The 24,259-nt window shown below is 42.0% G+C and overlaps 3 protein-coding genes, 1 long non-coding RNA gene and 1 pseudogene across 4 annotated transcripts; 2 read left to right on the top strand and 3 right to left on the bottom strand.

Annotated features, from left to right (window-relative positions):
- Positions 1-4,778: 4,778 nt before the first annotated feature.
- LOC121800523 lies at positions 4,779-5,989 on the bottom strand. Its single transcript, XR_006050527.1, has 2 exons — positions 5,860-5,989; positions 4,779-5,010 (listed from the first exon to the last, which is right to left on the bottom strand). It is a non-coding gene; the product is annotated as an uncharacterized LOC121800523 (long non-coding RNA).
- A 5,189-nt stretch (positions 5,990-11,178) lies between these two features.
- Positions 11,179-12,511, bottom strand: LOC121799563 (annotated as a pseudogene).
- Positions 12,512-12,593: 82 nt separating this feature from the next.
- Positions 12,594-14,754, top strand: LOC121799564 (protein N-terminal glutamine amidohydrolase-like). The gene is made up of 6 exons (XM_042198971.1): positions 12,594-12,731; positions 13,128-13,233; positions 13,350-13,427; positions 13,554-13,684; positions 13,974-14,098; positions 14,427-14,754. The coding sequence occupies exons 1-6, from the start codon at positions 12,637-12,639 to the stop codon at positions 14,585-14,587; spliced, it is 696 nt and encodes a 231-aa protein (XP_042054905.1). The 5' UTR covers positions 12,594-12,636; the 3' UTR covers positions 14,588-14,754.
- Positions 14,755-15,579: 825 nt separating this feature from the next.
- On the top strand, positions 15,580-20,610 carry LOC121798743 (magnesium-chelatase subunit ChlH, chloroplastic-like). Its single transcript, XM_042197892.1, has 4 exons — positions 15,580-17,333; positions 17,609-19,411; positions 19,491-19,967; positions 20,055-20,610. The coding sequence occupies exons 1-4, from the start codon at positions 15,852-15,854 to the stop codon at positions 20,430-20,432; spliced, it is 4,140 nt and encodes a 1,379-aa protein (XP_042053826.1). The 5' UTR covers positions 15,580-15,851; the 3' UTR covers positions 20,433-20,610.
- A 52-nt stretch (positions 20,611-20,662) lies between these two features.
- Positions 20,663-24,246, bottom strand: LOC121798745 (probable glycosyltransferase STELLO1). The gene is made up of 4 exons (XM_042197894.1): positions 23,494-24,246; positions 21,971-23,210; positions 21,493-21,619; positions 20,663-21,403 (listed from the first exon to the last, which is right to left on the bottom strand). Exons 1-4 carry the CDS (start codon positions 23,948-23,950, stop codon positions 20,936-20,938), a joined length of 2,292 nt encoding a protein of 763 aa, XP_042053828.1. The 5' UTR covers positions 23,951-24,246; the 3' UTR covers positions 20,663-20,935.
- Between the last annotated feature and the right edge of the window lie 13 nt (positions 24,247-24,259).

Genomic DNA, 24,259 nt, shown 5'->3' with positions numbered 1-24,259 from the left:
CATCGTATCTTCCGGCTCCCATGTAGCTTCTTCTATTTTATGACTTCGTCACAATACTTTAACAAGCGCTATTCTTTTGTTTCTAAGCTCTTTCATCTCTCTTGCTAAAATCTGAACCGGCTCTTCCTCGTATGTCAAGTCTGGTTGTATTTCAATCGATTCAGCCTGGATAACATGAGAAGGATCTGATCTATATCTTCTCAACATTGAAACATGGAACACATTATGTATCTTTTCTAAATCAGGTGGTAACGCGAGTCGATATGCTACTGGACCAACACGTTCTAAAATCTCATAAGGGCCAATAAATCTCGGACTCAACTTTCATTTCTTGCCAAATCTGAGCACTTTCTTCCAAGGAGACACTTTTAAAAATACTTTATCACCAACACTAAACTCAATGTGTTTCCTCTTCAAATCTGCATAAGATTTCTGTCTGTCAGACGCTTCCTTCAATCGATTCTTTATCAATCGGACCTTATCTTCCGTCTCTTGTATAATTTCAGGACCCACAATCTTGTTCTCACTCAGTTCTGTCCAACATAGCGGTGTACGACATTTACGGCCATAGAGTGCTTCATACAGAGCCATCCGAATACTCGACTGGTAACTGTTGTTATATGCAAATTCTACCAACGACAAGTATTTTTCCCAACTACCTTCAAAGTTGATGACACAACTTCTCAACATATCTTCTAGAATCTGTATTACTCGTTCCGATTGACCATCTGTCTGTGGATGAAAAGTTGTACTAAGGTGTAGTCGAGAACCCAAGGCTTCTTGAAATTTATTCCAGAATCTCGAAGTGAATCGTGGATCCCTGTCAGATATTATCGAGCTAGGCACTCCATGTAATCTCACAATTTCACAAATATACAACTCAGCCAAATTTTCTAGTGAATAATCAGTTTTTACCGCAAAAAAATGAGCTGATTTGGTCAACCGATCAACAATTACCCAAACTGAATCTTTCTTCCGAGGTGATAAAGGCAATCCTACAACAAAATCCATCGTAATTCGATCCCACTTCCACTCTGGTATAGTGATTGATTGTAATAAACCGGACGGAACTTGATGTTCAGCTTTGACTTGTTGACATGTTAAGCACCTTGCCACATATTCTGTAATATCTCTCTTCATACAATGCCACCAATAGAATTCCCTCAAGTCAAGATACATTTTATTGCCTCCCGGATGCATAGAATACAAGCTGTTGTGAGCTTCTTGGAGTATGTCATTCTTCAACTCTTTGTCTTCTGATACACATAATCTTCCTTTAAAATATAAGTATCCATCGAGACTTTGATCGAATCCATGTGTCTTTCCTTGAGAGATCTGAGCCAACTTAATCTTCACTTTATCATCATTCTTTTGAGAATCTTTAACTCGCTGAATCAGTGTCGATCTCACTCTTAGTTCTGCCACAAGATTTCCATCATCTGACATTTCCAGCCGTGCATTCATCGATCTCAAAGCTGCAATTGATTTCCTGCTGAGTGCGTCTGCCACAACATTCGCTTTACCTGGATGATAATCAATCACACAATCATAATCTTTAAGTAACTCTACCCATCTTCTCTGCCTCAAATTAAGTTCTTTTTGTGTAAGTAGATACTTAAGACTCTTATGATCTGTATAGATATAACATCTTTCACCGTATAAGTAGTGTCTCCAAATCTTCAAGGCAAATACAACGGCTGCCAGCTCTAGATCATGTGTAGGATAATTTCTCTCATGTATTTTCAACTGCTAGGAAGCATAAGCAACTACCTTGCCTTCTTGCATCAATACACAGCCTAAACCATTATGTGATGCATCACTAAATACAGTGTACTCCTTTCCCGATTCAGGTTGAATTAGCACTGGTGCTTCTGTCAAAATCATCTTTAGTTTTTCAAAACTTACCTGGCATTCATCACTCCAGTTAAATGACACCTTCTTCTGAAGTAGAGTAGTTATTGGCTTTCTATAACAGAAAATCCCTTCACAAACCTACGATAATAACCCGCTAAGCCCAGAAAACTGCGAACTTCTGAAACATTTTTAGGAGGTTTCCACTGTACCACTGCTTCAATCTTCTTCGGATCCACTCGAATTCCCTCTGCTGATATAACATGACCCAGAAAAGCTACTTTCGTCAGCCAGAACTCACACTTACTAAGCTTTGCGTACAACTGCTTATCTCTCAAAACTTGTAAGACATTCCTCAGATGTTGTTCATGCTCATCTCTAGTTTTAGAATATACAAGTATGTCATCAATAAACACAATTACAAACTGATCAAGATAGGATTGAAATACCCGATTCATCAAATCCATAAAAGCAGCTGGGGCATTCGTCAACCCAAAAGGCATAACTTTGAATTCATAATGGCCATAACGAGTTCTGAAAGCCGTTTTAAACACATCATCATCTTTCACCTTCAATTGGTAATAGCCTGATCGCAGATCAATCTTCGAAAATATGCTTGTTCCCTTCAGTTGATCAAATAAATCATCAATTCTAGGCAAAGGATATTTGTTTTTAACAGTTACCTTGTTCAACTGTCGATAATCGATACATAGTCTGAATGATCCATCTTTATTTTTCACAAACAACACTGGCCCTCCCCAAGGTGATACACTCGGCTGTATAAACCCTCGATCAAGTAATTCTTGAAGCTGAGCTTTTAACTCTTTCAATTCTGTCGGAGCCATTCTATAAGAAGCCATTGATATCGGTGTGGTGCCTGGTATAACCTCAATAGCAAATTCAACCTCGCGTTCTGGTGGCAAACCTGGTAACTCTTCAGGAAACACATCAGGATATTCTGACAATATAGGTATATCAGTTAACTTTGGATCCTCTGCTCGTGTATCTAGAATATAGGCTAAATATGCCTCACAACCCTTTCTCACCAGTCTACGAGCCGTAGTAGCAGAAATCACATTATCAAGGTAGTCTGATCTCTCACCAACCACTATCACCTCATGGCCATCTAATGTATACAATATTATTCTCTTCTTACCACAATCAACTAAAGCACGGTGAACATACAACCAATCCATTCCCAGAATGATGTCAAATTCGCGAAACGGTAACTTCATCAGGTTGGCTAAAAAGAGACATCCTTGAACATTTAGAGGACAATTTCTATAAACTCGATTCACTACCACACTCATACCCAGGGGATTTGACACTAAGATATCATATTTAGTCTTTTCTAAGGGTAAACTATGTTCTTCTATGAGTTTATCACAAATATATGAATGAGTAGAACCGGGATCAATTAAAGCAATAACAGACACATCAAATAATGTAAAAGTACCAAGTATAACATCAGGAGCATCAGAATCCTCGCGAGTCCGCATAGCATAAGCACGTGAAGGAGCTCTCGGTGTTGGCCTTTGAATGGGCTCAGATGTTGCCCTCTGTCCTCGTGCTGCTCCAAAACCCCTTCCGATTCCATGACCTTGTTGCACCCCTGGCGCCGATCTAGTCTCAGAAGATACTTGTCCCCTCGGACACTCTCTGTAGTAATGATCCTTATATCACGTCCCTAGCAATTTTCGACATTCACCATGGTGAGGTCTTCCACAATGTTGGCACATCGGTACTCTGTCTGATCCTCCAGTACTAACCATTGAAGTTGCCTGTTGCCTTGGCCTAAACTCTGATATTTGGCTTGGTCTTTGGCCTTGGAATCGACTAGGCGGTGAACTCCTGTTACCTCTATAGTCTCTGAATCTTTTCCCCGAGAATCGAGAAGCCGAGTGAGATGATTCTGCAGGTCGTTTCTCTTGATTCATAGAGCCCTCTTCAACTTTCTCAGTAACTTTAAGTTGTTCAAGAGTCCGGGCAGCGTGTGATAACCTTGTCAAATCTGATGTCTCCAATCCAACTAGTCCAGCCTGGATAATACTCATCAAACCCCTCCTGAACTTCCGACACATATCCACATCTGAATAATTTATCTCTGGTGCATATCGCGAAAGACGTCGGAACTCAATCTCGTACTCTTGAACAGTTCTTCTACCTTGAACTAACTGTAGAAATTCTTGTCGTCGGTCTTCTATGTACTGCTCCCCAACATAGCATTCACGAAATTTACTCAGAAAGAAATCCCACGTCAACATGTCTGGAAGAGTAGCACGAGCCACACTGGCCCACCACCTGTGAGCCTCTTCTTTCAAAAGTGCAGTTGCGCCCTGTAACTTTTCATCTGATGTACAAGTCATGCAGCCGAATATTCGCTCTAACTGTTCCAACCAGTACTCAGCCTTGGTTGGATTATCATCTAGTTTACCTCTGAATTCTTCAGCGTGATATTCATGCATCTGTTTAAGGATGGAAGATTGACTTGGTGGCACATTCCTAGCAATCTGTTGCATTGTAGTTGCCATGGTGCGTAATATATCATCTTGCCCCGCCATAGGAGCAGCAACATCGGCTAAAGGAACCCCTTCAGACTCAGAATCAGAAGAAATATAAAAAGGACTAGAGGCTTCTTCACCTGACATCTCGATCCTGATTAAAATGGCAGCGATGTCAAGTCACAAACATTTCAAACTTATGTGGCATGCTTCCATACATACTAAAGACTCAACTAAAGCCCGAGAATCACCTAAATCTGGGCTCTGATACCAAACATGTAACTAACACCCCTTACTCGGTTAGTTTTAACCAAATAAGTGATGTTACCTTTCGGTACGATCGATAAATAAAACCTACCTATTTTTTTTTAATCATTTTGCAAACACTCATCATAACAACACTATCATATAAGTAACTAAACCTGATAACACAACTGATTACAACTATACATAACAAAATAACATTAACCTGTTTAGATAGATATATACAACTCCACTAGCAAAAAGAAGGTTATAACCTTACGTTTGTAACCCAACTATTTACAACAAAAGATAACCTAAGCATGCCACGTGTAAACTCCGACTGTACCAGCAAAAAAAGGAGGTGGTGACTTGACACGTGCTGCTGCCAACTAGCGAGTTCACTCGCTTCTATACTCTGCAAGAGGGAGAAGAAAAGGAGGTGGTCTTCTAAAAGCTCGTAGTGTAATCGCATTCCAGAATAAAACCTCTACAACTTCAATCCATATCACTATCACAAGTAAACACTTTATTACCTGGAATGTCGTACAACACATATTCAATTTAATCATGTAATACTTTCAATAATAGCCATCTATCACATATCAATCAGAACTATATAACACAATACAACATACTTTTACCCGAGGAAAACATAACTGTTTAAAGAATTCAAAACACAACCATATTATTTTAAAAATAGAAAGTCACATTCAACCCCCAAGTTATGCTTAGTGATGGACACGGGTACACGGACACTATCTGTAGCCCTATGAAGACGTCTATCATGTAAGTCCGTATCGGACACTGTAATCTTCCATATGGCCTATGCAAGGCAACTGTCATATATTACCCCTATAGGGTACCTTTCAACAATCGATATATCATATAGATCATCGCTTTGGTTATCCAGAAGACGAGTGATCAACATGTGTGCAGTACTGCTGTCCTATGGCATGCCAACTATACCCTGTGATTCACTCAAGCAATGGGGCGTAACGCAACTATTTCACATCAACTTTCACATTATTCAACACATATAGCTATTTGCATCACTTTGAAGTATACAAAATCCACACAATCATTTTAAGCTCTATGGCATAAGTATACGAATCACACAAACAAATAGTAATATTTATCGAAGTTAAAGGAATTAAATTCTAGAACACGCGTACACTACCTGTACACGTAAAAAAAAGCTATTACTGGCTTAGTCAACCATGGAGGTGCTCTTTTCCCTTATTGCTTGTGCTTGCACCGTGTTCACCTCTAATTTCAACTATTTTCCAAAGATAAGTGGATGTGGGTTTGCAACCTAAGCTCTAAAATTGAGAGGAAAAAGGGGGAATTGATAGCTTGAATTGATGAAGTGTGTTACATGTTACACGATGGAGTGATCGAAGCTGTCACGGTGGCTGATCGGAAGGAGTAGAGGGCTATTGAAAATTTACACATAGATGAAGTTGGCATGGGCAGATGGAGAATGAAAAAAAAGAGAGAGAGAAGAAAGAAGAGGATGGGTATTATTTTCCTATTTTCCTTTCCTTATTTTTTTCCTAATTTTCTCCACATGACACGTTTTCTTTCCTACTAACTTACTCATCAACTTCATATTCTTTTTCTTTCTTCTTTTTCTTTATTTCATTCTTTTTTTCTAAATTTCCAAAAAAAATTCTATATTTATCTCTTCTATTCCTAACAAAAACATATACATATAAAGCCACTAACTAAACTATAAATTCTAATATCTAATTCCTAATTCTTCTAAGGTTGGGATATTACAACTCTCCCCCACTTAGGAAATTTCGTCCTCGAAATTGATACCTGATTCAAAAAGGTAGGGGTATTGCTGTCTCATCGTATCTTCCGGCTCCCATGTAGCTTCTTCTATTTTATGACTTTGCCACAATACTTTAACAAGCGCTATTCTTTTGTTTCTAAGCTCTTTCATCTCTCTTGCTAAAATCTGAACCGGCTCTTCCTCGTATGTCAAGTCTGGTTGTATTTCAATCGATTCAGCCTGGATAACATGAGAAGGATCTGATCTATATCTTCTCAACATTGAAACATGGAACACATTATGTATCTTTTCTAAATCAGGTGGTAACGCGAGTCGATATGCTACTGGACCAACACGTTCTAAAATCTCATAAGGCTAACAAATCTCGGACTCAACTTTCCTTTCTTGCCAAATCTGAGCACTTTCTTCCAAGGAGACACTTTTAAAAATACTTTATCACCAACACAAAACTCAATGTGTTTCCTCTTCAAATCTGCATAAGATTTCTGTTTGTCAGACGCTTCCTTCAATCGATTCTTTATCAATCGGACCTTATCTTCCATCTCTTGTATAATTTCAGGACCCACAATCTTGTTCTCACTCAGTTCTGTCCAACATAGCGGTGTACGAGATTTACAGCCATAGAGTGCTTCATACGGAGCCATCCGAATACTCGACTGGTAACTGTTGTTATATGCAAATTCTACCAACGACAAGTATTTTTCCCAACTACCTTCAAAGTTGATGACACAACTTCTCAACATATCTTCTAGAATCTGTATTACTCGTTCCGATTAACCATAGTGGACACCCTAAGAGCATCTACAACGGTGGACGGACGGCGTCCGTCCGTGCCGCTGGCAAGCACGAGCCCCGTCGCCGCTGTCACGGTGCTGCTCGATGTATCGAGCACGTCCGTGCCAGTGAGCAGCTGATGTGGCGCGCAGCGATTGGGCAACGGCTTTGATTTTTTTAATTAAAAATCAATTTTTAATTAAAAAACCGATTAAAAATAAGAAAAAAATATTTTTCCACTTCCCAAAAAAATATATCCATTTTTTACCGTTTTTTACCACTTTTTAATTTTTTTTAATTTTTTCCCCTACACATTTTCATCTATAAATACCCTCACTTTCACGCCCAAAAATTCACACCACACTACACAATTCTCATCTTCATTCTCACATATTCATTCTCTCATATCCATTCTCAATATTTCTTCCACTCCTACAACATAACAATGTCCGGCCAAGGCAATAACCTCCCGGGCTCCCACGGTTGGAACCCCGAATGGTTCTCACAACCGTTTCCTAGTCCGGAAACGGAATATTCGCCCCTGCTCAAACCCAAAGTTCAGGCGTTCCGGGTGGCTACCGGCCATACCCAATCGACGGCCAAGATACCCCCGAAGGGCAATACAGGTGGACACCCGAGCCTAGGCCGCCCCCTCCCCAAACTCCGACTCCTCCTACTCGCGGTGTCCGCACACCATACACTCCGGCGGAGATAGATAAATTGTTCGCGGCGTACTTAGAAATCTCCGAAGATTCGGTGGTTGGCACGAACCAATCCGGCGTTCACTTTTGGTGGCGCATCGCTCACTGGTACAATGAAAACTGGCAGCCGGGAACAATCGAGCGCAACGAGAGTATGGTGCGCAACGCCATCTACCGAGCCAACGAAGAAATTGGCAAGTTCAATGGCTATTTCCTCCAGGAAGAGCGGTCGGCGGGGAACGACCGGAGTGAGGTCGACATCACCATTGCCGCGATGAGCACCTACCAATCCATGAACTACAAGCCATTCAAGTACCTCAACGTTTGGCAGGAGACGCGGACGCACCCGAAGTATAGGGGAGGCATAACATCCTCCTCTAGCGGCTCCTCCAAACGGTCAAGGTCGGTATCCCTATCTGACGCCGGCTCCGAAGAAGTGGCTAGCCAACTCGCCGGAGCTAACTTGGGTAGCCCCGACGCCGGTCCGAGCGGTTCCCAACGCCGACTGCAAGGAAGGAAGAAGGCGGCGGCCAACCGCCGTCGCGCAGGCCAATGCTCCCGAACCCGCTCTCGTTCCCATTCCATAAGCGCCACCTCCACCCCCCACCAACTCGTTGTGGACCCTCTTGGCCCAACTCAATATGGCCGATAGGTCAACTATGACCCCCTCGCAACTTTGATCGCATGAGGCCATGATATTGGGCCTCCAAAGACAATTGAGGGTAGTGCCGCCGGATGAGTAGTCTTCCACGGGGAATTTTTAGCTTTTAATTATGTAATTTTAAATTATTAAGAGTTTAATTATGTAATTTTTAATTTTTAGGATTTTAATTATGTACTTTTAAATTTTTAGGATTTTAATTATTTCGTTTTTATTTTATTTGTCATTTGTAATATTATTTAGGTTTTTTAATGAATTTTAATATTATGGAAATGTTTTTGTTTAATTGAATTTTAATTTGAATTGTGCTCGTCCTTGCGGAAGAGCACATCTGTGGGTGTTGTGCTCTTGCCAGAGAGCAGACAGAAAAAGTGGGGCCAGACCCACAACCGTGCTCGCTGGCAAGAGCACGGTTGTGGGTGCTCTAAAGTTTATAGTGTTCCAAGTTTTTTTTTCCGGGGGAAGTCGTTTCATCTGTACTATTATTAAAAATAAAACTCATTTTATGCTAAAAAATAATTTTTATAATTAAAATTTAAATGGGGCGAACATAATAAGATTTTTTCTGCTCTCAGTTTCACCCTTCAACAAATAAATCGGAGAACTCAAATTAGGGAAAAAATAATTTAAAAGTAAATTTGAAATTTATTTTATTTGTTAATAGGCGCTTTTAAATTTGTATAATACTTAATTGCTTTATTATACAATTATTATTAACGGGTTAAAATATTCAATAGTCGTATTAAAAAAAATGCTACTATTTCCATTAACTATGCAAGTGGTTTCCAATTTAAGTTAATTTTCTTGGCTTCAAATTTACTTTTATGAGTGACAACCACAAATTGTGTCCATATAACTAAGTTTTGGTGAAATGCAGATTATTTGATTTATTTTTGAATATTTAAAATGATAGGATATTCATATCAGGTAGATCCGACCTAGAACTGAACAAAACACGTCTATTGTTCTATTGGAAAAAATAGTAATGACTAAGTACACAAATTATTATTACAAGAATTATTGTTTCTTTTTCTGTAATTCATTGCACATTCATAATAATCTGTAAACTTGACAATTTTCATTTATATTTATGAATAGTATTATTTTATAAATATAATTTAATGAATCGAAGTTTCCAATGGTGGAAAGATGAAAGAGATAGGTTGGACGGTTTGGTCGGCGGCTTTAGCAGTCCGAAAATGACCTCTCCTATGGACATCGACTCAACAACAAAAACTGCGGATTCATGCTTCTCTTTTGACCACACTATTTTCTCAAGTTTTATCACTCTATGTAGCATATATATGAATACTAAATCAAATTTGTTTTTTTACTAATTGATGTACGTATATCTTTTGATTGGCGATTATCGCGTTTTTATGAAACTATTAGTACTAAAATTTGATTTATTGTAAAATTACCGTTATCTGAATTTAGCTTTAGGCCATAGTATTTCTATAAGTAGACTCACATTATTGAGTGTGTAATCACATTTAACTGGATATTGGCGACAGGAGAGGCGTGGTGGGTCAGGTCAGGTCATTACAAGCTGGCTAGTATACTACTTACTCCATTATTTGCTACATGCATTAGTAAATGTTAAATAACCAAAAACATCACCTTTCGAAACATCTAATTGAGTGCTTATGATCGTTTGAGTTGTGGGGTATCTAATACAAGAAAAATACTACTCCTACATAAAACAGATAAGAAACATGGTCAGACAATTTAGAAATTTACTATCTAGTGCATTAAATCTTCGCCAAATGTTTTTGCTTTATTGCACCAATTCAAGAAATATCATCTCCACCCAAACCCAATCCATCTACTGATATACATTTCCTCCAACCGCCAGTATTACAAGAACTCCGACACAAACCCAAGTCTGGAATGCAACAGGACTTCCTAAAACGAGCCATCTCAGCTCGTTTTCTTGACCTCCTCGTGCTGGCAGCAGTGGCTAGCTGCTGAGGCAGTGTACCAGAGCATGGAGACAACAAAGATGGCTAGACCAGAACTTCGAAGAAGAGACACACTTATCATGAGATAAAGAAAAAGATAAAAGCAAAACAAGGACCACCACCACCACCTATCCAATGCAGGCCCTCAACTTCAATAAAGGAAGATGTTTTAACTATTAATCAGTCACAATTCACAACCATACCACATGAAAGGTCCAGCCAAGCAAACATGCGAATTTATGTAACGTATGTACGAAATGTCAACCATGTATAACGGGAGTGAAAGATACATGCTTTCGAATTCATAATGCTGCCTAATCAGCAAATTAGACTGCAAAGGTAGGTGGCAGCAGAAAGATATTCGAAACCTTTCATCAAAAGGGTAAGTTGGCATGAAGCTTATTATATGCCCACATATCACATGATATCCAGCACCGATTAAGACACGATAGTGCAATTATACAGTAAGCAATTAAGAGTGTTTTTTTTGAAGCAGGAATCAAGGGACTGATGTGAAATGTTTAGCAAATACTACTATATGTATTTCTTGAGCAAACATTAGATTATTGCCCAACATTTTATTTCCATACTTGATATCTTAATTAGTGAATGCTATCCATATAAATGTGTGGAAACATACAACAATGAAACTACAATTACCAAGAAAAAGGAGCAATGAAACAGAGACTTAAGATGCAAATTCATCATTGCCACATAAATATAATTGTGACATTATGGGAACAGAGAATTTTTAGCATTCTCATTTATCTCGTTTTGCCTTGCATAGTAACTTAGTTCTAGGCCTCAAGGGCTTCAAGTAACAAGCTTGGAAACTAACCATAGCTCTTAAAACTTCAATGATCCTCGACGCAATATCAGGGCCATCAGGCTCAAGTACATGTAATGGCAACAGCCTCCATTGTGCTCACACACCCAGCAAACGGCTCTTTCCTTAGAATCAACTCCGAGTCAAAAATAGTGCCACCATCTGCTGTGGCATCAAAATCAAAACAAACTTGCACAGCAAACTTGGATATAAACGATAGACTTGCAACCAGCATTTCCTTGGTGTGCTTCCAAGTTCCATCGAAAACGATTAGAACGAGACCCTCCCTGCCTGCATCATCGAGAGAGGAATGCATACGACTGATTTCGCCAAATGGCAGAGCATCTGGACCTGCACAACACTCCCGTCAAATCAGAAAACACTAATACATATTATGTGCATAGCATAGAAAAGCAGTAAAAAAAAAAAATTTCCCCAAAATTCAAGCAATATGGTTTATATCATTCAAGCTATAATCTTGCATGAAAATTTTCAAACTCTTAATCAGCAGGAGCTAAAAATAATAAGCAGATGGTGGAGGGTCCACACAAACATAAGTCTGGTTAAACATAAAAACAAATTCAAGAATCAAGACCACCAGTTTTGCTCTTTTTTTGCCATACTAAATTAATCAAATGCTACATTATTACATATATACAAATCCAATTAGTTATGGAAAAAAAACACAAAGAGCAGCTGATAAGATTGATTTAGGCTTAATAAGATCGAACAAAACAATGTACAACCATGAAGCACAAGGTACATACAACATTCAACTGCAGCAGCTGAAACAACAGAGCAAAAAAAATAAAGGAAAAAGCTTTTTCAGTTTGGCTGTAGCTACCATACCAGGGAAGAGATAAACAGCTCGACGAAGAGCCAGATTAGGGTTTTCTTTTGCTTGATCGTGGAGAGAATCCAGAAGCTCCGATTGCCCGTATTTCAGCTTGCGTCCGACGATGATCTCACAGTTCCGGAGGCATTTGGAAAGGATGGGGACGGTGGCAAGCTTGTGGCGGCGCTCGTGGGGGTGGTGGAGGATGACAACCTGCGTGGCCGTGGGGACGGGAGCTGAAGGGAGGGCGTGGCAGAGGCACACGTTTATAGGGCGGCCGCATCCGTCTGTGCACGTCCTTCGCCGGTGAACATCTCCGCCGTCGCCGGCTGAGGAGGAGGTTTCTTCAGGCGAGTCCATTGGGCTAGTCTACAGATACGAACCAGCGATATGTTGTTAAAAGAAATGATTGGGCTGTTTACTCGAAACAAAAGCCCATTTACTTGTGATATAAAATTGGGGAAAAATACTCCGAGAAGCTTAAGATGACGACTTTGAGTTTGGAATCGTCGTCGTCTTCTTCAACACCAGTTGCTGCCCCTTTGGGAATTGCTCGTTTCCAGCACACTCCTTATTACTGGTAAATTTTGATTACGACATTATTTTTAATTTTTTTGGGGGGGTTTACGCTTCTACTACTCTCTGAATACTCGCTTGTGCGAATTTACTTCGTTTATGGAGTTCTGGATTATCATTATCGTTAGTAGTTTTAATTTGTGATTCGCAGTTGTTGCAGTTTCCTTTTTTTTGTCTCTTGAAATGATTTCCACTATGACATTTTAAAAAATTGTTGATTGCAATATTGCATTATTCAATATATGTATGTGTAAATTTAATCAGTAAGAAAATGCCAATAAACTGTGTTGATCAGACTTTATTTTTTATTCATGTCAGTCAGCTTGGAATTCATCAGATTTTTCTAAGAGCTAAAAAACGAATTTCGTGAGTTTTCTTTATTTTTATTTTCTTTTGTCAGTGAAGAGAATATATACTTGCTTTGTAAGAAGCTGAGTGAGGATGGGACAGCTAAACCCGATGGTTCAGACCTGTTCGTAGTTTTCATTTCCAATGAAAAGAATCAGGCAAGTAAATGTTGTTTGATCTTACACATTGTCTGGAATGGTGGACTAGTGAAATTATGGAAGTGCACACTTTGTTTGAGATCTTTGCATTGCTTAATGGGAGAGTTCTTTATCAGATTCCTTTATGGCATCAGAGGGCAAGCCACAGAGCAGATGGGGTGATTCTGTGGGATTATCATGTTATATGTGTACAAGTAAGAGTCTTGATTCGTGTTATCTTGCTGAGGATGGACAAACTGTATGACGAACAATGTAGGTCTTTGTATGGATAGCTAGAAGAATAATTGCTGTCACTTCTTGTTTCATGGTGTCTGTTGCAGAGAAGGAAAGAAACCAGCTTGCCTGATCTGGTGTGGGATTTAGATTCTAACCTTCCTATTCCATCTCCACTACCCACGTACGTAGCAGAAACTATTCGGCCTTCATTTCAGCTGTTTTCTGAGTTCCAGAGGTGAGTTATAGTAGGTTTGAATCTGTAACTCTATCGAGTGAATAGAAAGTACAGAATAACAGCATAACTGGGTGTCATTTTTCTTCAAATCACTGCTGGTATAGTCGCAAATACAACACAAACTGAGGCCTGTTGTATCCACAAAAATTCTTTCTACTGTTTCTCCATATTGATGCATTGGTTATAATTATAACTAATATGCCTTGGAAGATCCTAGCCTCATTTGCATGTTGGGGGTCCTCAGTGGATCTGTGATTGATTGAGAATGCTGCTTTGATAATAATTTCAGGGTTTTCCGGATTGTACATGCTTCGATTTTCTTGAAGTCATTCGCATCAGACAGACGACACATGAAAGATCCTTCTGGAAACTGGACTGCCACGCCACCTTCATATGACGTAATCACTGCTGAAGGTAGAAGTCCATTGCGTTTTGCTTACAGAGTCAATTATTTATAACCATGGACATAAGATGGCACCGTTATCTAAATGTGATTAACTGAAGAAGTTGCTTATTGACCCTATTCTGTTTTCTAATTGTCCAAGAACAAGTGAATAACTGTAATCATATTCAAAATTGTTGAAAATTAACATAATCCCATGGGAAACAAGACCTTCCCCCCGAACTTAACCAGAGTCGAAGCAATTCAATGCTTGTATTTCCTACCCTGAGTAAGGGTAGTTTCTTGTAGTGAACATGCTTTATTCTTCTGCAATAGTATCCTTAACTGTCTTGATCTCAGATGGAACGGACCATAACTTGAACGAGTACATGGCAATGTCCTCTCTTGATGTCGTAAAGAGCATAGGAGCTGATGCAGTGGACACAGCTTTGACCCAAAAACTTGGAGTGCTAGTTGGGGAGAGTAAACTCGAGGAATTTTTTTCTCAGATTCCATTGTAATTGGTGAAATCATTTGAGACTGTGTGAAGTAGATTGTTGTGTAACTTGTATGGTGTCAATACCTAACGGTGAGGTGAAATTTGAGACACTGTTGGATGCCTGTAGCAACAACCAGCAAATGTTTCTATATTAAGTTTTGTATGAAGAATTGAAAATTGCTTTGTTTTCGTCCAAATTTGAAAAATTGTTAATACTGCTTTACATAAGTTGAGGATGAAAACACATTGTTTCCTCAACAAATCAGCCTATTTTTTGGTGACTGATTGGACCGGCAGCGGCCCATTGCCTGCAATTCTAAATCATGGCTTCGGCCCAATATATAGAAGCTGATCTTCTACTTTTGGATATTGGATTGGTATTAGGAATTAAATTTTACGTCTTGTTTTTCCTAGTGTGGATTTAAGTCGAGCAATTTTAGGTGGTTATTTTGTAAAATTATGATGGTGATTATGGGTGGTTAATCAAGATTATTACATACTCAAAAAATGTTACTGCTATAATTCATCCCCCGTTGCAGATATTTCTAACAAGTGGCCTGAAATAAAATTGACAATATAGCAAGTAGCTAAATTAAAATTAAACTTGTTTTATAAACAACTCGTGAAACTGAAACTGAGCCAAGTGCATTTGTTCATTGAACAACTATCTTTACTTGTTCGACTCACTAGAAAAAGATTTCACCAAAGGTATCAAGTTATGGTGGAAAATAAATCATGCATTCATCAAACATTTGCTGATTTACATGTAAAAACAAAAGATAAAAAAGTATTCTGGGACCCAGAAGATATGAAGCCTGTTGTTGAAGGAGGATCACAAGAATAAGCACCCACAGTCCCTCTCTCATCCACACTTTCTTGCATCTGCAATTCGATGAAATCCAGCTCAACCAATCAGAGCTCGAGGAGCTTCATCATAAATGCTCTACTAGATAACCAAAAGTACAAGTAAGCCAACCCCACCCCTTCTCTAAACGTGTCCCTCTTCTCACCATCAACTCAAAAACCACCACAATTTTATAAAAAGCTAACCACACTCCCTCCCCCCAGAAAAGGGGAGAGTTTGAGAAACAAATTCTTGAATTTCCTTCAAAAATTTCTCTGTTTTTTCCAATCAATTCTCCTCCTTCAATCTTTCTCTACACGGACAACCAACATATATACATATACAATTTTCCCCTTGTTTTTCTCCAACTGTTTATACATTCAAGACTCCATTTTTATCAGTCTCTTCAATCAAGAAACACAGTGCTCTGTTTCCTGCAGCAATGGCGTCTTCTTTGGTTTCATCGCCATTCACACTCCCAAACTCCAGAGAAGTAAAGGTCCCATCCCTCTTACAAAAGCACTACCTCCTCCACTCCTTCCTCCCCAAGAGAAGCGCCGCCAAAACCAACCAGAAATTCAAATGTGCCGCCATTGGCAACGGCCTCTTCACGCAGACCACGCAGGAAGTCCGCAGAATCGTGCCTGAGAAATCGAACCTCACCACCGTCAAGGTCGTGTATGTCGTCCTCGAGGCCCAGTACCAATCCTCCCTCACAGCAGCAGTGCAATCCCTCAACAAGAGCAACCAGTACGCCTCCTTCGAGCTCGTGGGCTACCTCGTGGAGGAGCTCAGAGACGTGAACAACTACAACAGCTTCTGCAAGGACCTCGAAGATGCCAACATCTTCATCGGATCACTCATCTTCGTGGAGGAGCTCGCATTGAAGGTGAAGACTGCCGTGGAGAAGGAGAGAGACCGGCTTGATGCTGTGCTTGTCTTCCCATCAATGCCTGAGGTCATGAGGCTCAACAAGCTCGGATCTTTCAGCATGTCTCAGCTCGGCCAATCGAAAAGCCCCTTTTTCCAGCTCTTCAAGAAGAAGGGCAAATCGAATGCAGGCTTTGCTGATAGCATGTTGAAGCTTGTCAGAACTCTGCCTAAGGTCTTGAAGTATCTGCCTAGTGATAAGGCTCAAGATGCAAGGCTGTATATTCTCAGCCTGCAGTTTTGGCTCGGGGGATCACCTGATAATTTGGTGAACTTCTTGAAGATGATCTCGGGCTCATATGTGCCGGCCTTGAAGGGGGCGAACATCGGGTATTCGGATCCTGTTCTGTACTTGGATAGTGGGATTTGGCACCCATTGGCTCCTTGTATGTATGATGATGTGAAGGAGTATTTGAATTGGTATGCAACGAGAAGAGATGCTAATGAGCAGCTCAAGAGCAAGAATGCACCTGTGATTGGGCTGGTTTTACAGAGGAGTCACATTGTGACTGGTGATGAGAGCCACTATGTGGCTGTGATCATGGAGCTTGAGGCTAGGGGAGCCAAGGTGATACCGATCTTCGCTGGGGGGCTCGACTTCTCTGGGCCTGTGGAGAGGTACTTCATTGATCCGGTGACCAAGAAGCCAATGGTCAACTCGGTTGTGTCACTTACTGGGTTTGCTCTTGTTGGGGGGCCTGCCAGGCAGGACCACCCGAGGGCCGTGGAGGCCTTGATGAAGCTCAATGTGCCTTACATTGTGGCGTTGCCATTGGTGTTCCAGACGACGGAGGAGTGGCTCAACAGCACCCTGGGGCTGCACCCTATTCAGGTGGCTCTGCAGGTAGCTCTCCCTGAGCTTGATGGTGGCATGGAGCCTATCGTTTTCTCGGGCCGGGATCCGAGGACAGGGAAATCTCATGCTCTTCACAAGAGAGTGGAGCAGCTCTGCACCAGAGCTATCAGATGGGCTGAACTCAAGAGGAAAACAAAGGTACCAACTGATTCTATTTTATATGCTACTTACTATGGATCACATGCTCTTAAAAAATTTTGTATTGCTTGCTGTCATATGCAATACTAGTAGAATAAGGTGATCCAAGTTGTTTGTGTATAGAACCTCAACAAATTAGGCCTTGTGTATCTATCATCATAGTTTACTTATCTCTTTCTTGAGTAGTTTGGAGAGAGAGAGATAGAGATGCTGGCTCTATCATTGAGTTTAAGATGTACTTATCATAATATATGATCATGATATCTGTGTTGTAGGCAGAGAAGAGGCTAGCAATCACTGTATTCAGCTTCCCACCAGACAAAGGCAATGTAGGAACTGCAGCCTACTTGAATGTCTTCACTTCCATCTACTCTGTGCTCAAAGAGCTCAAGAGAGACGGCTACAATGTCGATGGCCTTCCAGAAACTTCCGAAGCCTTGATTGAGGAGATCATCCACGACAAGGAGGCTCAGTTCAACAGCCCCAACCTCAACGTGGTCTACAAGATGGGCATCCGTGAGTACCAGAAGCTGACTCCGTATGCCACTGCCCTTGAGGAGAACTGGGGGAAGCCCCCCGGTAACCTAAACTCAGACGGGGAGAACCTCCTTGTCTATGGAAAGCAGTACGGAAACGTCTTCATCGGTGTGCAGCCAACCTTCGGCTATGAGGGAGACCCCATGCGTCTCCTCTTCTCCAAATCCGCCAGCCCTCACCATGGATTCGCTGCATACTATTCGTATGTGGAGAGGATCTTCAAGGCGGACGCGGTCCTCCACTTTGGCACCCACGGGTCCCTTGAGTTCATGCCCGGGAAGCAAGTAGGCATGAGTGATGCCTGCTACCCGGACAGCCTCATCGGGAACATCCCTAACATCTACTACTACGCTGCCAACAACCCATCTGAGGCTACAGTGGCCAAGAGGCGTAGTTATGCAAACACCATCAGTTACCTGACCCCTCCTGCCGAAAATGCTGGCCTCTACAAAGGGCTCAAGCAGCTCAGTGAGCTGATCTCCTCGTACCAGTCTCTTAAGGATTCAGGCCGTGGCCAGCAGATTGTGAGCTCCATCATCAGCACTGCCAAGCAGTGCAATCTTGACAAGGACGTGGATCTACCTGAGGAGGGAGTCGAGCTTGCTCAGAAAGAGCGTGATCTTGTCGTAGGAAAGGTGTATGCAAAGATCATGGAGATTGAATCAAGGCTGCTACCCTGTGGCCTTCATGTCATTGGTGAGCCTCCAACTGCAATGGAGGCAGTGGCAACACTAGTTAACATTGCTTCGTTGGACCGAGCAGAGGAGGAGATTACATCTCTCCCGTCTATATTGGCTCAGACTGTGGGAAGAGATATCGAAGATATCTACAGAGGGAGCGACAAGGGAGTCCTACGAGATGTAGAGCTCCTCCGGCAGATCACTGAGACATCACGTGGGGCAATCACCACGTTTGTGGAGAGATCCACCAACAGCAAAGGCCAGGTTGTTGAGGTAGCTGATAAGTTGACGTCAATCCTTGGCTTTGGTGTGAATGAGCCATGGATTCAATACCTATCAAACACCAAGTTTTACAGGGCAGACAGAGAGAAGCTGAGAGTGTTATTCCAGTTCTTGGGAGAATGCTTGAGGCTGATTGTGGCGGACAACGAGGTTGGGAGCTTGAAGCAAGCACTGGAAGGGAAGTACGTGGAGCCAGGGCCAGGTGGGGACCCCATCAGAAACCCGAAGGTGTTGCCTACAGGGAAGAATATCCACGCCTTGGACCCACAGTCCATCCCAACCACTGCGGCTATGCAGAGCGCTAAGGTCGTCGTGGAGAGGCTGCTCGAGAGGCAGAAGATTGACAACGGAGGGAAGTATCCGGAAACGGTTGCTTTGGTGCTTTGGGGGACTGATAACATCAAGACATATGGTGAATCTCTGGCTCAGGTTCTTTGGATGATTGGAGTCACACCGGTGACTGATGGGCTCGGACGTGTGAACCGCGTGGAGATAGTGAGCCTCGAGGAGCTTGGGAGGCCTAGGGTTGATGTCGTCGTCAACTGTTCCGGTGTCTTCAGAGACCTCTTCATCAACCAGGTATCCAAGAGTCTAAATTTGCGGTGTAATCGATCACACTACATGACCTAATTTGCTAACAAGGCTTTACATTTTGTAGATGAATCTTCTCGACCGGGCAGTGAAGATGGTGGCGGAGCTGGATGAGCCGGTGGAGCAGAACTACGTGAGGAAGCACGCCCTGGAGCAGGCCAAGGAGCTGGGAGTTGAGGTGAGGGAGGCTGCGTCGCGTATCTTCTCAAACGCCTCCGGCTCCTACTCCTCCAACATCAACCTTGCTGTCGAGAACTCCTCGTGGAATGACGAGAAGCAGCTGCAGGATATGTACCTGAGCCGGAAGTCGTTCGCCTTTGACAGCGACGCCCCCGGTGTAGGCATGACCGAGAAGCGTAAGATCTTTGAGATGGCTCTCAGCACGGCCGACGCCACCTTCCAGAACCTCGACTCCTCGGAGATCTCCCTCACCGACGTTAGCCACTACTTTGATTCGGACCCCACGAACCTCGTGCAGAACCTCCGGAAAGACGGAAAGAAGCCGAGTGCATACATTGCTGACACCACCACAGCCAATGCACAGGTAATAGCTAGTTTCCATATGATCTAACCATAACCATGAAAACTGTCTCTGTTTTGGCTGAGCTGGCTTTGTGTGGTGATGGTGCAGGTGCGTACACTGTCCGAGACAGTGAGGCTGGACGCGAGGACGAAACTGCTGAACCCCAAGTGGTACGAGGGGATGCTGTCGAGCGGGTATGAGGGGGTCCGGGAGATTGAGAAGCGGCTGACCAACACTGTAGGGTGGAGCGCAACGTCGGGGCAGGTAGACAACTGGGTGTACGAGGAGGCGAACACGACGTTCATCCAAGACGAGGAGATGCTGAACAGGCTGATGAGCACCAACCCCAACTCCTTCAGGAAGCTGCTGCAGACTTTCTTGGAGGCCAATGGGAGAGGATACTGGGAAACCTCTGAAGAGAACATTGAGAGGTTAAGGCAGCTTTACTCTGAAGTTGAAGACAAGATTGAAGGAATTGATCGTTGAGATTCACATTGAAAACAAAACTGTTACTCTCCACTGCAAATAACATTAGGCTCTTCTGTCTGCTTGAATTCTTTTGCCAATTGCCCGCATTGTATTGATTTTCCACAGGGTTGTTGGTTTGCTTCTTTTGTAGCAATGTCAAGATACTGATTTCACATAAATTTTCAACTTTATCAAACAAGCATTTGCTATATGATTCTAATCATTTGGAGACACCAAAATTGAATGAATTTGATGGAAGCAACATGTAATATGTTGTAAGAATGAACATTAAATCGAATGTACACATTACATTTCCAAGAAAACATACCAAAGCAAAACTAACTGTTTCTAGGCAAGATCTACACCTAAGCAATGCTTCCAAAATAAAAGATCTACAAAGGAAGCCTTCTTCCTCCTGAAAGAATATTAGTACAAACAAAATCTTTTGTGTAGTATGTATTTATTTGTCCATGAAAGTGAATACATAATTGCAGGAAAAAAGTCTAACTTTATTTTTGACATCAGACGAGCTCCATCAACAGAGGATCCCCGGCTGCCATGATTCTGATCAGCTTGATGAAGTCGTGCTCGCTCGTCACACTCCAGGGGTGAATGGCAGGGGCTTCGGGAGAGTAGAACAACGTCGAGTTGCTCTGTAGCTTCTGCTTATACTTCATTGAGTTGAGCACCGAGTCAAAGTTTTCAGGCGTATCCATTGCTGAAAAGAACATTGGTATAGCAACTTTGTGATGGACGTCCATCTCGTCCACGAGATAGACAAGATCAGTGAAGTCAGCAACAAAACGTCGAGGGATGTAGAATACTTCCGAATTGCAGATTACAAGGTCTTTGTGATCTTTTACACTATCTTTATAATTGACTTGAAGATGAGCAGGCATTGCAGCAACCACTTTCTTCACCATATCAGCTTGCTTCACAAACCAATCCGAGTTGCCAGAAACCGAGACAGTTGTCCATGACTTGGACACCTAAACACATCCATTATTATAAGATGGGGCGAGATCACCAGTTTTTCAAAGTCAATCATGTATACTTAAGTGAAAAATCCAATATTTACCTTGTTTGTGATCCAGAGCTTTGACTTGTCAGCTTGGAGCAAGTTCCAGTAATTAAGAATGGTATCATCGTGGAGAAACAGAAAGCCGTCTGCACTGGAGTATCTGTCAAAAACCTTTGGCAAATACCTGAAAACAATAGAGAGATGATCTAAATGAGAACGAAGAAGATCACAAGCTTCCCTCATTCACCAATAACTAAAAGCGTACAAAATGTAAGCTAAAAAAATTGTCAGAATGTTGCAAAATGTTGCTTTCTACTGAGTTTAGTGAGCTAAAGATTTTTTGCCCTCAGCTTCAGCAAAGAAAAAGTCGACAAAAGAAAGCCTCGTAGCCTACAGTGAGAAATTTGACAAGACTTAGTTATAGACGAGCTGTTTCTTAACTAAGTTGCGGCCCTTTACATACTACAAATTAAGGGGTAAAAGAGTAACAAAAGTGGAGCGCATAGAGAGGAAATCAGAGTTAAGAATCACATACTTGTAAACATAGTCCAATTGGCCTTCTTCCACGGCAAGATCTGTATTTTTCTCCTTAGATAATATAATAACTGTTTTGAATATCCTGCCATATAGTAACCTCCATTCCAATGCAGTACGTTCAACAGGTCCGCTGCAGAACATTACAAGCACCACATTCCCAAAATGCTTCCTCCAATGAATCAAGTTCCCGATTTCATAATTCACTGTTCCGATCTCCTCAACTCCAAGATGCACAGATGCTAACTTTTGAGGAACAAACTCCTTCCGGTCGCCATGACCAATGGTTGCCCTTGGCCGGTCTAATTCAAGTGTCATCAGACGAGGCTGCTGGTAACCGACAGCAAGAAGATCCTGAAGCCAAGCAGCAGTGAAATGCAGGTCCTTTTCCGTCCAGAACCCTTCCTCGGCCATAACGTAACTCAACTCCAAGATTTTCTCAAACAACCTATGCTTACTAGATCTCCACGCCACCAAGAAATTGATCAGACGGCCCACGTTCACATGAAGATCTTTCTCCTCTGAAAAAGGGTATGCTTCAACTTTGTCATACCGATGAGCGGTGGGTGGATATACCACAACGTATCCACCGAGCTCCCACAAAAGTCTCTGCGCCCAATACCCCCTCAAGACATCAGAGGCCATTGTGCTAACCGACACAGGAAGCATCAAACCCCAAAATGCAGACGAATGGAATATCGTGTTAAATGAATTGACAGGCACCATTGTGCCCTGAGGTAATGCCACTTTAGGGGCACGGTCATCAAACCTAATGTCAAACGCCTCCAATGAAGCCTTCCTAGTGAAGTAAAATACAGAATCGACATCAGGTAGCCCATTGGAAATACCCTGTTGTATAAACTGTTTCCCCCCGAAGACCTCTGTGTAGAACTCCTCGTGGCCAATATCACCCACATTTTCCAATGGCAATCCCCTCGGCCAAACAGACCGCTGCCCAAAATGTATGTAAGGGTTCACAACAGTCCTATTGGGATTCTCATGACTATACTGCAAAATAACCTCTTGTCTAGCACCCTCACCAACCAACTCGACATCAAAATGCTTTCCTATATCATCACCTATCACGTTGCCTCTATCATCAACATCATAGATCTTTTGAGCACCGTGTTGGATGGCAAATAAGTAACCCACACTTTTACGAACATATGAATCGTAAGGCAGGTAATCAACCACTCTGAACCCCAATTGAGCTTGTGTTTCCAATGATAAATAAATCGCCCCTGTTGAAGCAACAGAATACAACTCAATATCCTAAAAGAATCGATCTAGCGATATTAACTTACAAATCTAAATCATAACACACATTCACACAGATAGAAAGCATCAATGATATACATCTAGAACTTAACAAAGCAAATCCAACTAGCTCAATTTCAACTACTAACTTAAGCTGAGAATTATAGCACATACACAGAGAGGAAAAGGATCAATGCCATCTAAAACTGAAATAGCAAATCCAGCTCAAATCAATTGCTAACATAAGCTGAGAAATAAATGCAATACCTTTCAATTCCCAATCTTTGGGAGTCCTAGAATTCCCGATGGCAAGAATTTGCCATCCTTTAATCCTAGCCATCCTCTTCAAAGAATCAGAAGGGTAATCCGCTACAGAGACGACGATCCATTTCTCCGATCGAAAGTTAGCAAACGGCGTGGATTTGTCAACAATGCGGTCGATAGAGTTCCAATTAATATTCGGAAACTTGGGATGAATCGTGCGGGACTGCGTGGACTGGAGGCAGAGCAGCGCCGCGGCGTCACCGCCGGCGGTGGAGTAGTTGCGGAGGAAGAAGAGGGCGGCGACGGTGGCGATGAGGAGGAGAATCGTGACGATCTTGTAGAGATTCTCGGAGGTCCACGTGGATAGATCGAGATTCTTGGACGTGATGGAAAAGGGTTTGCGATGATTGTGGAGTTTTGGCGAATCAGAAGTGGGCAAAATGCGATCTTGGACTAGCATATTTTCGGGGGTTCAATCAATTCGAGTGTAAAGAGTTGAGTTTTGAAACCCCCACCAAGAAAGCAGACACTAGCAAGAAGGGAAATAATGGTGGAGGCGCGGAAAGGAAAGAAAAAGTTTGAGTCTTGGGAAATTCAGTGTAGCATTGACTACTTGTTGTTTGGTCTGAATCTCGTTAAGGGGGGTGGGGAGAGCTGCCGACAGAAAAGGGGATAGTGGAGCTGGTTTTGCCTTAAGATTGAATCTAAGACGAGCAGTTGTAACTACAGTTTGGTAAGAAGCAATGATAAAGTACAGGCTGGGGGGTAT

The sequence above is a fragment of the Salvia splendens genome, chromosome 4 (genome assembly GCF_004379255.2).
Source record: "Salvia splendens isolate huo1 chromosome 4, SspV2, whole genome shotgun sequence".
Taxonomy (NCBI): domain Eukaryota; kingdom Viridiplantae; phylum Streptophyta; class Magnoliopsida; order Lamiales; family Lamiaceae; genus Salvia; species Salvia splendens.
This window is presented reverse-complemented; position numbering and strand designations above follow the sequence as displayed.

Excerpts from the sequence above, each read along its gene's own strand:
- LOC121799564 (XM_042198971.1), top strand. The coding sequence starts at position 12,637 with ATGACGACTTTGAGTTTGGAATCGTCGTCGTCTTCTTCAACACCAGTT. Across the intron at positions 13,234-13,349 it reads TTTCCAATGAAAAGAATCAG|ATTCCTTTATGGCATCAGAG; the intron begins GCAAGTAAATGT and ends GTTCTTTATCAG. Across the intron at positions 13,428-13,553 it reads ATCATGTTATATGTGTACAA|AGAAGGAAAGAAACCAGCTT; the intron begins GTAAGAGTCTTG and ends TGTCTGTTGCAG.
- LOC121798743 (XM_042197892.1), top strand. The coding sequence starts at position 15,852 with ATGGCGTCTTCTTTGGTTTCATCGCCATTCACACTCCCAAACTCCAGA. Across the intron at positions 19,412-19,490 it reads GAGACCTCTTCATCAACCAG|ATGAATCTTCTCGACCGGGC; the intron begins GTATCCAAGAGT and ends TACATTTTGTAG. Across the intron at positions 19,968-20,054 it reads CCACCACAGCCAATGCACAG|GTGCGTACACTGTCCGAGAC; the intron begins GTAATAGCTAGT and ends GTGATGGTGCAG.
- LOC121798745 (XM_042197894.1), bottom strand. The coding sequence starts at position 23,950 with ATGCTAGTCCAAGATCGCATTTTGCCCACTTCTGATTCGCCAAAACTC. Across the intron at positions 23,211-23,493 it reads CAAAGATTGGGAATTGAAAG|GGGCGATTTATTTATCATTG; the intron begins GTATTGCATTTA and ends TTGCTTCAACAG. Across the intron at positions 21,404-21,492 it reads AGCTCTGGATCACAAACAAG|GTGTCCAAGTCATGGACAAC; the intron begins GTAAATATTGGA and ends GGATGTGTTTAG.